This window comes from Artemia sp. Qi Xiang Cuo, chromosome 3 (genome assembly GCF_049724085.1).
Source record: "Artemia sp. Qi Xiang Cuo chromosome 3, ASM4972408v1, whole genome shotgun sequence".
NCBI classification, from domain to species: Eukaryota; Metazoa; Arthropoda; class Branchiopoda; order Anostraca; family Artemiidae; genus Artemia; species Artemia sp. Qi Xiang Cuo.
This window is the reverse complement of record NC_142796.1, coordinates 73,383,204-73,397,881: the sequence shown is the minus strand read 5'-3', so window position 1 is coordinate 73,397,881 and position 14,678 is coordinate 73,383,204. Positions and strand designations below refer to the sequence as shown.

Genomic DNA, 14,678 nt, shown 5'->3' with positions numbered 1-14,678 from the left:
ATAAGCAAAAAAAAGGATAAAACTCTTGAATAGATTTTTGAAATATTTCATTCAAAAAAAACTTAAAAAAGCAGATCCAAAGAAAAATGTAGCAATTAATTGGAAAGTCGTAAAGACCTTAATATTTTCCCTGGAGGAATGGAGGAGGTTGGCAAGGATCCTAAAATTGGCTGTCTACAGTCAAAACACATCCTATAAAAACAGTAAATAATCAATTAAATTTTAAAATTACTAGGTGACATAAAAATTTTTGAATTGCTAGGGTGAATGGGAATTTACGAAAAGTGTCACATTATGAGCAAGTTAAATTAACATCTAGTGATTTAAAAGCGTTCTACTTTTAAAGTTTTGATAATTATAGTAGCGATAATTGGTAGCATACTAATGCTAGGGAAGGTCGTCTAAAATATATCCAATAGTCACATCAAAATATTGTGGATGAAAGACGTTGACAGTATTCCAATAAGGAATTTACTGTTACTTTGAATGCTGAACAGAAGCCCCAAAAATGGTGAACAATTTCTTCATGGTTCAAGCTTTGCCGTCATTCTTTACTTTCATCAGAAAAGAAGAAAAAGTTTCTTGTTACAATAGATAAGGGGTTAGGTTATCCAAAAAGAACTGCTTATAGAAGCCGTCAAGCTTTTCATTTAAAAGCTTTCCATTGTGTAATTTTTTGGTTTCTTAAGACAAACTAATTTATTGGATTTACTGGAAAATATCTGATTTTCTTCCAACATCTCCTAATATTCAGAAAATCACCAAGCTAAATATGCAACATTTGCTCAGAATTCTATAAACATGCCTCCATAAATCTTCCCATTCCAACACTCCCTAACACACATTCCAACTCCTCATAAATCCTTAACGTTCGAGAAGTCTTTCTAAAATTTTAAATTACGTATCACATTATAATTCGCAATCTCAGTGATCTTTGAATATAAACTATGTTAAAAATTGGAAACAGCCATGAAAAATTTAAAATGCAGTATGTTTTGTTTTAGGATCCTCACTTTGCGATTTTATCTTCATAGACCTCAAAAACCAGAACTGAAATTTGAAATAAATTAAAAAATACTGATAATTAGGGATAGCTGGTATTTTTGTTGGTGGGATGGCATTTTTTGGGTGAGCCAGTTGAACCCTGAAATAAAATATTGCTCCCCTTTTCCACCTCGGATTGGTATATACTAGGAAATACTGGCAACACCTTTGATGTTCCGCTATAGGGCTTTTACCGTAATATAAAACCAACCCATAAATCAAATTTGCAACGAATTAATTCTATATATACGAGAAAAGGCTGAAATTAAGCAAAATTAGATAACATTTTGGTTACCAAATCTATAAAATGTCTCCAAGTCTGTAATAAACTCTTCGAGTTTTACCATGACGTCACCTGAAAGCAACTTTACCGAATCGGTTTTTCTAAAAACCCGAGAAAAACAAGTTTAAAATTTTTACAGTACTTGTATGATATACTCCCTGCAGCTCAAGCTATTCACGCATTGATGCACTGCTAACCGGTTTCTTTCGCTAGTTTCTTTCAACTTAGCGTGTGAAAAGACAAAGCCAGAATACATGGACAATATAAAATTTGGGCTATATATTTGTACATTAGGGGGGGGGGTAAAGTATTTGGGCAGTGTGAAGTCAGAAAACAATTCTTACTTTATAATATTAGAATAATTGTAGCTAATACATTTTGCATGCAGACCCGCTGTACTTTACCCCAACCCCCCCTAATGTGCGAAAATATAGCCCAAACTTGTTTCCAAAGTATTATATTTTTATTATATATAGGTATATTTTATTAGGATCAACCTAACTTCACTTCTTGAGCTGCGGGGGGTATATCATACAAATAACATTTTGACATTTCTATCTAAGAACTAGCTATAGCTAGAGCGTTGACTTTCTGACCATGTAACCAACTTTCGGTCAGCAAATCAGCAACTCTGGGCAAAATGGACCATGCGGTATGTGATTCGGCAAAACCGCTTTAAAGAATATGCGATTCGGCAAAGGAGAACGGCAAAATACAGGCAGTTATTACAGCAATGTCAATTAGACCATTCGAAAGAGATTTTTTTTTTTTACCCAGGATAGCGTTTGTAACTTAGTTTCGACAAAATTGCTACTTTAGAAACACCGCTTTGAGACGACGATGATACGAATCCACGGTTTCCTATTTTATAAAGTACTTTTTTTCTCTAAAATTCCCAATTTGGCAAAATGTGGCACGTTCTGGGAATTTATATATTTTACATAAACACTGTTGGAAAAAGGTATAAAGTTTCTAAATTCTTTGTAAGCTTTGGGACGTTCTCAATGATTCATCTCGATTTTATTGTGATCTCTATGTTCACTAATGTGGAACTTTCGTCATTCCTAATAATGGCTCTGCTTCTGATATGCGTCTTGAGTAAATTGATTTTATTTCACTCATTTCAACACTTTCCCGTCTTTGCTTTGCCAAATTGTGAGAAGAAATACTTCTTTTCCCCTGATTAGGTTCGTCTTCCTGTATATCAGTCAATTTTGAGATTGATGAAGTCATGGATCGCTTAAGATTTCGACGAAGTCTATATAATGCTGATGTAGGTTTTGATTTTATATCTATGCTTGTGGATTTCTGTAACATGCCAGGCTTTGAAGACGGCTCCAGGCTTTCAGTTCTTTTTATTTTTTGGAAGGTACGTAAGGTCGAGGGGCTTAAGCTCTTACTTTCAGGTATTGACTGTTTTATTTTTGAGACATAGCTTCGTTCGGCAGGGATCCTTGCAGCTTCATCAAGACTTCGAGACTTTTTATTAGTTTTCTTTCGCTCCATTTTCTCTTCATCTTGAATAACCATTTCAAGCAAGTCCTTCTCAGATCTGGTCAAATTTTTCCCACTCTCTGCTTTTCTTTTCAGTCTTTCTACTTTAGATTTTTTAGACTTTTTGTTTTTCGTACTCGATTGTTTTGCGATTTCTTTTGCCAATAAAGCTAGCTCCCAGTTATCACTTAGCATTTCGTCTTCTTCTTCAGACGAAGAGTCATCCATGTCATTGGAAATATAGTCTTCTTCTGGCTCAATTTGAATTATCGTTTCATCACTTCTGGAAAATTGCTGATTAACTGGAAGAGGCTTTATGGCTGGAGGTAGGCTTCGGGATTCTTCTATTTCTTCTTCAGAAAGTTCTTCCCAAGATGATGGTATGTATTCTTCATCTTCTTCTAGATCAGCAAGGTTTGAGTGTGAGCTGGATCGGTATATGATTGAATCAAATGATTCACCCCGCTGGAAAAAAAAAAGTATCTATAGTGAATTCATTGCCAAGAAATACAGATTCACTAAGATTTTTTGGAGATTTATGTTCTTAGGTTATTATAGCCAACCTTTTCTAGCTTCCAATTGTTCAAGAAATAAAATTTCCAATGTGACCCTTGACAGGCCTTTTCCACTTTATATTTTTTATGTTACTCAAAATCAGTTAATGTTTAAATAGTATATGTGTTTTTTTCCACCCAATACAGTCTACTGAGCTTAATGTATTGTGTTTGTTGAATTTTTTTTTCTTGGGAAAATATACTTCATCTTATTAAAATTAAAGTCTAATATTGATAGGTAATATAGTTAGGCCAAAATACAGTTTGTTTGTATTTGAGTGAGATGAACTGTTTTTTTTTTTGTATTTTGTCTACTGTATACAGTTTTTTTTCATTGTTTTTTTTTTATTTCTTAGTGCTTATACAAATGACAGTTTATTTTTTGTAGCGCTTCTTATTTCGAGTTTTTATTTTATTTTGATTCAAATTTTGTAATATATCAATCATTCCTAAATTTTTGTATTTATGATGGAAACCAAAATATAATAGCAACAATGTAGCAACAATAATCATTATTTCTGTTATTTCCACAGGGATCTTTTTGCGCAAACTAAGAGGCAAACCCTTTTTTAACACGCTTCTTATCTTGTAAATTATTAAAGCTTGGTGGATCGAATACCCATTCGCTCAGCTTCAAATGGTACCCGTAGGTGTTAAATATATTTAGCTTCTTTGTTAGCAAACTTTCTCTCAAATAAAAACTTTATAATAAAAAAAACTTTTCTCTCTACACTCTCTTTTACAGACTACGTGCTGTTTCGAAGGCTCACTTCGTTCTTTGGATCGAAAGACTAACTTTCAATTACTGTATTCAGAAAGTATCAACATATATTTTAGGACAAGAACGGTAAGTGTATTCACTAGATTTATTGAAGTTGGTGCTCCAAGTGTACTTTCAAATTTGCCAAGAAGATTTTGTTCGCTATATTTTATAAATTATTTTGGAAAACTTTTTCTACAAACAAAGTTTTTGAAGAAAAATTAAAGAGCTACATTATACGAAATACTCTTTGTGGTAATTAATTAAAAACACTTTTTCAAAAAAATAAGTTTTTCAAAGAAAAGTAAAGAACTCCATTAAACAAAAAATGAGCAAAAATAAAATCAAATAATCTACCAGGCGTGAAACTACCACAAATCAGCATCGATAAATAAATTAAACCCAAAACGAACAGAAATTACAATAAATAACCGAGTCAAACTCAAAACAGACAGAAATTAACATAAGTTGGGCTCAAAACCCCTTTGCCTTCCCAAGGCCAGAACATAATTTGCACTTTACTGAAAAAAATATAAATGTTTTTTACTTTTATAACTTTAATAAATCAAATAATATTAACATTTTGATTACCAAATATCAGTGTGTGTATATTAAACTGAAAATTCACATTCATTTGTATTTTTTTCAGTAAACTGCAAATTACGTTCTGGCCTTAGGAAGGCATAGGGGTTTTGAGCCAAACTTATGTTAATTTCTGCTCGTTTTGAGCTTGACTCGGTTATTTATTGTAATTTCTGTTCGTTTTGGGTTTCATTGATTTATCGATGCTGATAGTTCCACGCTTGGTAGATTATTTGATTTGATTTTTGCTCATTTTTTGTTTAATGGAGTTCTTTACTTTTCTTTGAAAAATATATTTTGTGGAACATTTTTTAAAAATCAATTTCTGTTCGTTTTATATTGACATAGTCTTTTCAGAGAAAAAGGAAATAATGCTTTAAATCTTTTCGTTTTTTTAAGAATTTATAGTTTGGCCTGCTATTTGTATGCGGGAGAAACATTTACAGCAATTTTTAACAACATACACCCTCTCAAAAATCTGGACACAAATAGTAGTGTTTAATTTACTTTCATACCTCCTCTAGTTGACCTGAAATGGAAAACTTGATACCATTCGCAAAAAAATCTGTTTACTTTCTTTGATAGCTTGTATAAACTTACGCTATTTTTATTTGGTTAAATTTTTAGAGTAGAAGTAGCCCCGAAAGTTTGAACATAATACCCTCAGTCGTTCTTGGGATACTACTGAGATGCCTTATAGGGAATTAGCATTAACACAGTGCATTTTGATTTAATATTATGGCAACATTTAGTTTTTAAACATAAAGTCAAATGGGAGGGTGGGGGTGGGAGGGGGAATAGTTTCCCTCCAATCACTTTTGACTATTAAAAAGGTTATCAGCCATTTCTATTTTCAATCGAATGAGCCCTTTTCGAAGTTCCTACGACAACTCCTTCGATACAATGTGCCCTGGTCTAAACAACAACAACAACACAAAAAAATAATACATTATACCCACATCGATATTTACTATAAAAATGTCAAGCCTTCCAATCACTTTCGACTATTAAAAAGGGCACTAGGCCTTTCGATTTCCAATCGAATTATCCCTTTTTGAGTTTCTACGACAACACTTCTTATAAACACCTTATATGCCCCAGGGCATAAATTACAACCCTTACCCTAAGAGCTGTGAGGGTGGTTGTCATCCTCTAAGACCTATTTTCCAGAACTTTCAACTACGTTCAGCAAAATGGCTATCTCAAAATTTTGATTGGATGTGTCTGGGAAAATGGTGGGCGTGAGAGGGGCGTTGGTCTTTCTCCAATCACTTTCAACTATTCAAAAGGCACTAGCTCTTTCAATTTCCAATCAAATGAGCCCTTTTGAAGTTTTTACGACAACGCTTTCAATAAAAACCTTATATGCCCCCAGGGGATAACTCACAGCCCTTGCCCTAAGGACTGGGGGGAGGGTTGTCATCCTCAAAAACCGAATTTCCAGAATTTTCTAATACGTTGAACAAAATAGCTATCTGAAAATTTTGATTGGATGTCTTTGGGGAAAGGTTGGGCGTGAAAGGGGGGTTAGTTACCCTCCAATCCCTTTCAACTATTAAAAATCCCTCTCAATTTTCAATTGAATGAGCCCCTTTTGAATTTTTTGCGACATTTCAATCAATAAAAATCTTAAGTGCCCCAGGGCAGAACTGACAACCTCCGCACTTGTGGCTCTCGGAGGTTTATAATCCTTACATGCGTAATTTCCAAATCGTTCAACAACGATGAACATATCAACTAGCTATTAACTTTGATTGAAAGTGTTTTGGGAAATGGAGGGCGTGAGAGGGGGTCAATTACTCTCCACTCACTTTCGACTATTAAAAAGGGCAATTGCAATTTCCAATCAAATGAGCCCCATTTGAATTTCTACAACAACTTTCTATATAAACCTTATATGCCCCCAGGGCAAAACTTAAACCCTAGAATTGAGGGCTCTGTTTGGGTTATCATCCTAAAAGACCTAATTTCCAGAACTTTCGACTACGTTGAACCAAATGGATATCTCAGAATTTTGATTGGATGTGTTTGGGGAAATGGTGGGCGAGATAGAGGGGCTAGTTGCCCTCAAATCACTTTCGACTATTAAAAAGAGTCTAGACCTTTGGATTTCCAATTGAATAAGCCCTTTTTCAAGTTTCTACGACAATGATTTCAATAAAAACTAATATGCCCACAGGGCATAACTTATAACCCTTGCCCTGAAGACTGTGGGGGGCGTGTCCTGCTCAAAAGTATAATTTCCTGAACTTTAACTGCGTGGAAAAAAAGGCTATCTAAAAATTTTGATTGGATGTGTTTGGGGAAATGGTTGGCGTGGAATGGGTGCCAGTTGCCTTCCAATTACTTTCGACTATTAAAAAGGTCACTAGCCAATCTAATTTCTAATTGAATGAGCCCTTTTTGAAGTTTCTACGACAACGCGTTCTATAAAAACTTTATATGCCCCCAGGGCATAACTTATAACCCTTGTCCTGAGGGCTGTGAGGGGGTTGTCATCCTCGAAGACCTAATTTAAGAACTTAAAACTACGTTGAATAAAATGGCTCTGTCAAAATTTTGATTGGATGTGTTTGGGGAAAAGGTGGGCTTGAGAGTGGGGTTAGTTGCCCTCCAATTACTTTTGACTATTAAAAATGGCACTAGCCCTTTGAATTTCCAATCGAATGAGCCTTTTTTGAAGTTTCTACGACAAAGCCATCTATTAAAATTTACAACCCTTGCCCCGAAGGCTGTGGGGGAGTATCCTCCTCAAAAACATAATTTTTACATTCTTAGACCACACTGACTATACATGACAAACGAAACTCAGAGAGGAGAGAAAGTAACAAAATGAAAAATAAAATCATTGTCTGTGACACTGAATAAATTCAGTGTCTGTTCTGTCTTTGTACAGTAAACTTCGAAAGGTTAGATTTTTTTTTTTTGAGTTATTGAATCTTTTTTTTTTTTTTTTTTTTTTTTTTTGTATAGCACTGCGGACGACTTGGCGGAGGTCCTTGTCGAAATATTTGCTTATATTTTGTCATCTTCATGGTTCGCTGGCTGACAAAATCCTCGTTTTTCACCCTTTTTTGATTTTATTTTTCATTTTGTTACTTTCTCTCCTTTCTGAGTTTCGTTTAACATAATTTTTATCTGGAAATCAACTACGCTGAATGAAATGGCTGTCTCAAAATTTTGATTGGATGTGTTTCGGGAAATGGTGGGCATGGAAGCGTTGTTAATTGCGTTCCAATTACTGTCGACTACTAACAACGGCCCAAGCCAATCCAATTTCCTATTGAATGAGACCATTTCGAAGTTTTTACGACAGCATCATCGGTGCAAAGTGCTCTGCTCTAAAGGAAAAAAAATAATAAATGATACATTTTGCCAACTTCGTTTTTATATGCCCTCAGGGCATAACTTAAAACCCCTGCCCCGAGGGTTGTGGGGGAGTGTCCTCCTCAAAAATATATTTTCTATATGGAAATCAACTACGCTGAACAAAAACGCTATCTCAAAGTTTTGACTGGATGTGTTTGGGGGAATGATGAGTGTGTGGAGGGGAGGGGACTAGTTGCCCTCCAATCACTTTCTACTGTTAAAAAGGGCACTAGGCACTCCAATTTCCAATCGAATGAGCCCTTTTCGAAGTTTCTACGACAACTCCTTCGATACGAAGTGCCCGGGTATGGAGAAAGAAGAAGAAGAAAAAAAAATAATACATTGTGCCCACATCGTTCTTTACTTAGGCAGCGCTATCGCGCTGCCTAAGTAAAATTTTTATTCGATTTGGATATCGTTTAATTATCGACGGTGACGATTATTTCGTGGAAAAAGTTTTTCAAATTAATTTCTTTTTGTTTTTAATTGGCATATTCTTTTTCGTTGGTTAAGAAATAATATTTTAAATCTTTTCACTTATCTCCATAAGAATCTAGATTTTTGCTGGCTATGTTTTATTTTGGACAAGATTTTGGAACAATCTTAGTAATAGTTGTACTATAGTTCTTTGGATGGATGGGTACGGGAAATAATATAGCAAATAGGGTTGAAAATCTGCATAAGCTAAAATAATTCAAACTCCCATCATATTACAGCCCTGAGTATAGAAAAATATTTATCAACCATCCCCTTCATATGCCCTAAAAGTTTTAACTTAATTCCCTTAGGTTTACTAGAGATATCTCGGATACACCCTTTTGACGTACTTGGATGCATAAAGTGTCTTTTGGTTTAGTTCAACTTCCCACTCAATATCCCGTGGTAATTTTAACTTAATACCCTTAACCGTTCCTGAGGCACCGCAGATATACCCTCTTGATAAATTTGGATGCCTTCTGATTTAGTTCGAAATCTCCAACTACATACATTGAAGTTCCAACATAATACTCTTAGTCTTTCCCAGGTCTTGCATTGATGCCTTTTTTAAAGTCTGGATTCACATAGTTTCTTCTTATGTAGTTTAAACCCCCCTCAACTTTCCCAGATGCTTTCAACTTAATACCCTTTTCCATTCCTGAGATATTGCATGTGTGCCATTTTGAAAAAACTGGATACACTCAAATCCTTTTTGATTTAATTCAATGGTAGAAGTAGTAGGAGTAGTAATACTAATTATAGTAGTAGTAGTAGCAGTAGTAGTACTAGTAGTAGTAGTAGTACTAGTAGTAGTAGTAGTAGTAGTCACAGTCACATTTGCAGTAGTAGTAGTTGCAGCAGCAAATGCAAGTAGACGCAGTTCTATTTGCAAGTAGTCACAGTCACATGTGGTCGCAGTCACGGTTCCATGTAGTCACATTCACAGTTAAAAGGAATCACAGTCAAAAGCAGTCAGAGTCACTGCGTCAAGTAGTTGCATGTCACAGTCGCAAGTAGTTCCATTGACCGTCGTAAGTAGCTACAAACGCAAGTATTTGTCGCAGTTGCGGTCGCATGTAAACACATTCGCAGTTCCCAGTAGTCGGAGTTTGAAGTCGTTGGAGTCGCAGCCACAAGTAGTCAGAGTCGCAGTTAGTCGCAGACGCAAGTATTTGCTGTCGCAACAAGTCGCAGTTTCAAGTAGTAACAGTTGCAAACGATAACAATTAGTTGCTGTAAAAAACAGTAGCATTCGTAAATAGTTGGAGTTGCAGTCATAAATAGTCGCAATAGTAGTAGTAGTAGCATAAGTAGTCGCTGTAGCAATATTAGTCGTATCTGTAATAGCCTTGAAAGTTTCTATTTAATACCATCAGCCGTTCTTGAGTTATTACTGATACACCATTTTGACAACCTGCATGCAAATAGAGTATTTTGATTTACCTTCATATCAACCCAAACTTTCACTGAAAGTTTCTACTTAATACCTGATTTCGTTCTGCTTAAGTACCCAAGTAGTAGTAGTAGTAATAGTGGTTGTAGTAGTTGTAGTAGTAGTAGCAGTAACAGTGGTAGTAGCAGTAGTAACAGTAATAGTAATGATAGTTTTAGTAGTAGTAGTCATAGTAGTCGTAGTATAGTAGTAGTTGTCGTAGCAGTCGTAGTATTAATAGTTATAGCGGTCGTAGCAGAAGAAGTAGTCGTAATCAGAGCAGTTGCAGCTGTAGTAGTAGTACTCATAGTGGTGGTAATAGTAGCCGTAACTGTAGTAGCAGAAGCTGAAGTTCTGAAGCTCAGTAGTAAAATCCTGAGACAGTGTATGTTTGTCATGTCGACAGCCTGGATGCACTTAAGCCCTTTTGATTTAGTTCAATACTAGTAATAGCCGCAGATGTAGCAGTAATAATAGTGGTAGGCCTGAGAGATTCAACCTAATACCCTCATGCATTCATGAGATAATACTGACACGCCATTTTGACAACCTGCAAGCAAATAGTGTATTTTGATTTACCTTCATATCAACCCAAACTTTCAATGAAAGTTTTTACTTAATGCCCGATTTCGTTCTACTTAAGTACCCAAGTAGTAGTAGTAGTAGTAGTAAAAGTAGTAGTGTAATAGTAGTAATAATAATAATAGTAGCAGTAGTAGTAGTAGTAGTAGCAGTAGTAGTAGTAGTAGTAGTAGTAGTAGTATTGGAAGTAGTTGTAGTAGTAGCAGTAGAAGTAGTAGTAGTAATAGTCGTAACAGTAGTTATAGTAGTGGTAGAAGTAGTAGTAGAGTAGCATTAATAATAGGAGTAGAAGCAGTTATAGTAATAGTAGTAGCAGTAGCAGCCGTGGTTGTAGTAGTAGCCCTGAGAGTTCTAATATAATGCCCCTCGCCGTTCCTGGGATGTTTCTGATACACCCTTTTGACAACCAGCATGCATCTAGTGTGTTTTTACTTAGTTATTTTAATCAGCAACAACTCTTCATGAGAGGTTCGGCTTATACCTTATTACAGTCTTAACATATGCTGCTTATGGCATTTTAGCAACTTGGACACACTTAAGATATTTTGATTTAGTTCAATAGTAGCAGTAGTAGTAGTAGCAGTAATTGTGATAGTTGAAGTAGCAATAGTGGTACAAATATTATTAATCCTTAAAGTTTTAGCATAATACCCTAAGGCAATGGTTCTCAAAATGTGGTACGCGTACCCCTTGGGAATACGTAAAAATTCTTTGGGGGTACACGGCAAGCAAATAAAAGATAAAACAACCCTTTAATTCTAGGACTGGCAATTTTATTTACATTTTAGCTATAGTTCACTCAGTATCGGTAACTGAGAAGAGGTACCTAAAATGTTTTGTGGGTGAAAAGGGGCAAAGTGTCTAAATAAGTTTGAGAACCGCTGCCCTAAGATATTGATGAAACACCCCTTTGAAACCCTGCATGTATAGGCTATAGTCTGTTTTGATTTAGTTCAGCATCCCCCTCACCATGTCCTGAAAGTTTCAACCTAATATTCTAAGCTGTTCTTAAGATTATCAGCAATATCCTTTGACAACCTGAAAGTGTGAAGTGTTTTGGCTTAATTCAACAAAGCCCTTACCTTTCCCTGAGAGTTTCACCTTAGTTGCTTTAGCCTTAGCAACTGTAGCAGTCACAGCAGTAGTAGTAGCGGGAGCGCTGGCAATAGTAGTAGCAATAATATTATTCACATAGTCCTTCTTGGTTAGTTCAACATCCCTATCAAAATGCCCAGATAGTTTCTAGATATTACTCTAATCAATTCCTGAGATATTGATAATATGTTCTGTATATAACCTGCACGGCTTTTGTGTGTTTTGATTTTGTTCAACATCTTCCTCCGTACTTCCTAGAGACTGTAGTAATATAAGTAGAAGCAGTACTAATATGTAAATAGTGTCTTTTAGGTTTAACCATAATACCCTTAGCCTTAGTTATAGTAAAACTAGTAGAAGTAGCAGTAGTAGTACTATCAATAGGAGAAATAGTAGTAGAATGTTCATAGTACCGTGTAGTTAGCTTAACATTCCCAGAAAGTGTCAGCTTAATACTCAAAGCTGTTCCTGAGGTGTTGCTCTTACAACCTTTTGACAACCTGCATGCACATAGTCGGTTATCATTTAGTTCAATATCCCCTCAAGATTCCTTGAAAATTTCACACTAATATCCTTAGCCTTATTAGTGGTAGCAGTTGCAGCAGCAGTAGAAGTACCAATAGCATACACATAGTGCCTATTGGTCAGTTCAACCTCCTAAACCTACCCTGGTTTAGGTAATTTTTAACTTACCACCTTTAGCTTTATTAGTAGAATAAGTGGTAGTGGTAGCGGTAGTAGTAGTAATAGTAGTAGTAGTAGTAGGTGTAGCAGTAGTAGTAATAGTAGTAGTATTAGTCGCAGGCCCTGTAGTTATAGTATACACATATTTCCTTTTGGTCAGGTGAACGTCCCCCTCATTGTGCCCTTAAAGTTCCAATTTATTATCCTAAGCTATTCCTGAGACAATGCTGATACGTTCTTTTGACAACGTGTATGCAAATAATGTGTTTTGTTTTAGTTCAACATCCCCTTAACACCCCTTTAAATTTTCACCTTAATACCCTTAGACCTAGTAGTAGTACTAGCAGTACCAGTACCATTAGAAGTAGCAGTAGTAACAGCAGTAGTAGTAGTAATAGTAGCAGTAGTAGTAGCAACTTAAGTAGTAATAGTAGAAGTAGTATCACATAGTGCTTTCTGGTTAGTTCGACATCGCCAACAACATGCCCAGTAAGTTTCAGCTTCATACACTAATAAAGCTGTTCTTGAGATATTACTGATACGCATTCTTGACAACCTGCATGCACATGGTATGTTTTGATTTAGTTCAAAATCTCCTCAATATTCCCTGAAGTCTTCACCTTAATACCCTTAGCCTTTTTGGAAGCCCATGATCAAACATACCGCCCTTTTCCCCTGGCCTCCCTTTCCCCCTTAATACCCCCTGGGCATAACTTACAGCCCTTGCCCCTAATCTCTGGGGTTTGTTTCAACCACCAAAGCCTTGTTATATGATATTTAGACTATTTTGAATAGAATGGCTATTCTATTCAATAATCAGTCTTCATTAAGATGACCCCCCCCCCCCAAAAAAAAACAACAAAAATTCCTTAAAGGTATTATAGGTGGTTAATAGTAATTTACAGGAGAGGGTACTCCATCATTAAACTCTTTTTAAGGGGTATGAGATTAGACAAAGGTTGGGAACCACTTGTCTAGATGATAATTTGACGTTATACACCCCAAGGGTATACCTTACGACCCTTGTCACGAGGGCTATGGAGGGAGGGTTGTCATCCTCAAAGACGTGTTTTCCGGAATTTTCAACTACGTTGAACAAAATGGTTGTTTCAAAAACTTTTATTGGATGTTCTTGGGGAAATGATGAGCGTGGGAGGGGTGTTAGTTTTCCTCCAATCACTTTTGACTATTAAAAAGGGCACTAGTCCTTAGAGGTTTTCGAAGTTTCTATTAAAACGCTCTATAAAAACCTTTTATGCCCGCAGGGCATAACCCTTGCCCTGAGGGGTTTGGGAGGGGGGCTATCATCCTCAAAGATATAATATCCAGAAGTTTCAACTACGTTGAAAATGGCCATCTCAAAATTTTGATTGTATGTGTTTGGGAAAATGATGGTCGTGAGAGGGGGGTTAGTTGCCCTCCAATTACTTTCGACTATTTAAAAGGCCGCTAGCCATTTCAATTTTCAATGGAATCAGCCCTTTTTTAAGTCTCTACGACAACGCTTTCTATAAAAACCTTGTATGCCCCCAGGGCTTAGCTTACAACCCTTGCCCTGTGGGCTTTGGGAGGAGGGGGGAGTTGTCATCCTCAAAGACCTAATTTCCAGAACTTTCAACTACGTTGAACAACATGGCTATCTAAAAATTTGATTGTATGTGTATGGGGAAAAGGTGGGCGTGAGAGGGGGGTTAGTTGCCCTCCAATCACTTTCGACTATTATAATTGGCTCTAGCTCTTTGAATTTCTAATCAAATGCGGCCTTTTTCAGGTTTCTTCGATAAAGCTTTCAATAAAATCTTATATGCCCCCAGGGAATAACTTAACCCTTTCACTGAAGGCTCTGAGGGGGTTATCATCCTCAAAGACCTAATTTCCAGAACTTTCGACTACGTTGAACAAAATGGCTATCTCAAAATTTTGATTGGATGTGTTTGGATAAATATTAGGCGTGGAAGGGGTTTCAGTTTCCTTCCAATCACTTACGACAATTAAAAAGGACTAACCGCTTCAGTTTTCAATCGAATGAGCCCTTTTTGAAGTGTCTACGAAAATGTTTTCTATGAAAACCTTATATGCCTCCAGGGCATAACTTATAACCCTTGCCCTAAGGGCTGTGTGGGGGGGGGAGGTTGTCATCTTAAAAGACCTAATTTTCATAACTTTCAACTACGTTGAACAAAAGGTCTATCTCAAAATTTTGATTGGATATGTTTGGGGAAAAGATGGGCGTGAGAGGGGGTTAGTTGCCCTCCAATCACTTTGACTATTAAAAAGGGCACTAGCCCTTTGAATTTCCAATTGAATGAGTTCTTTTTGAAG

General features: G+C 36.2%; 1 protein-coding gene across 1 annotated transcript in view; it reads right to left on the bottom strand.

Annotated features, from left to right (window-relative positions):
- Window positions 1-672: 672 nt before the first annotated feature.
- The window catches only part of LOC148954504 (uncharacterized), a 548,520-nt gene continuing 534,514 nt past the window's right edge, over window positions 673-14,678 (bottom strand). Inside the window, exon 19 of the mRNA XM_089086303.1 lies at window positions 673-3,286. Coding sequence (XP_088942429.1) covers window positions 2,369-3,286 — 918 coding nt within the window. The 3' untranslated portion in view covers window positions 673-2,368. The remainder of the gene's footprint in view (window positions 3,287-14,678) is intronic.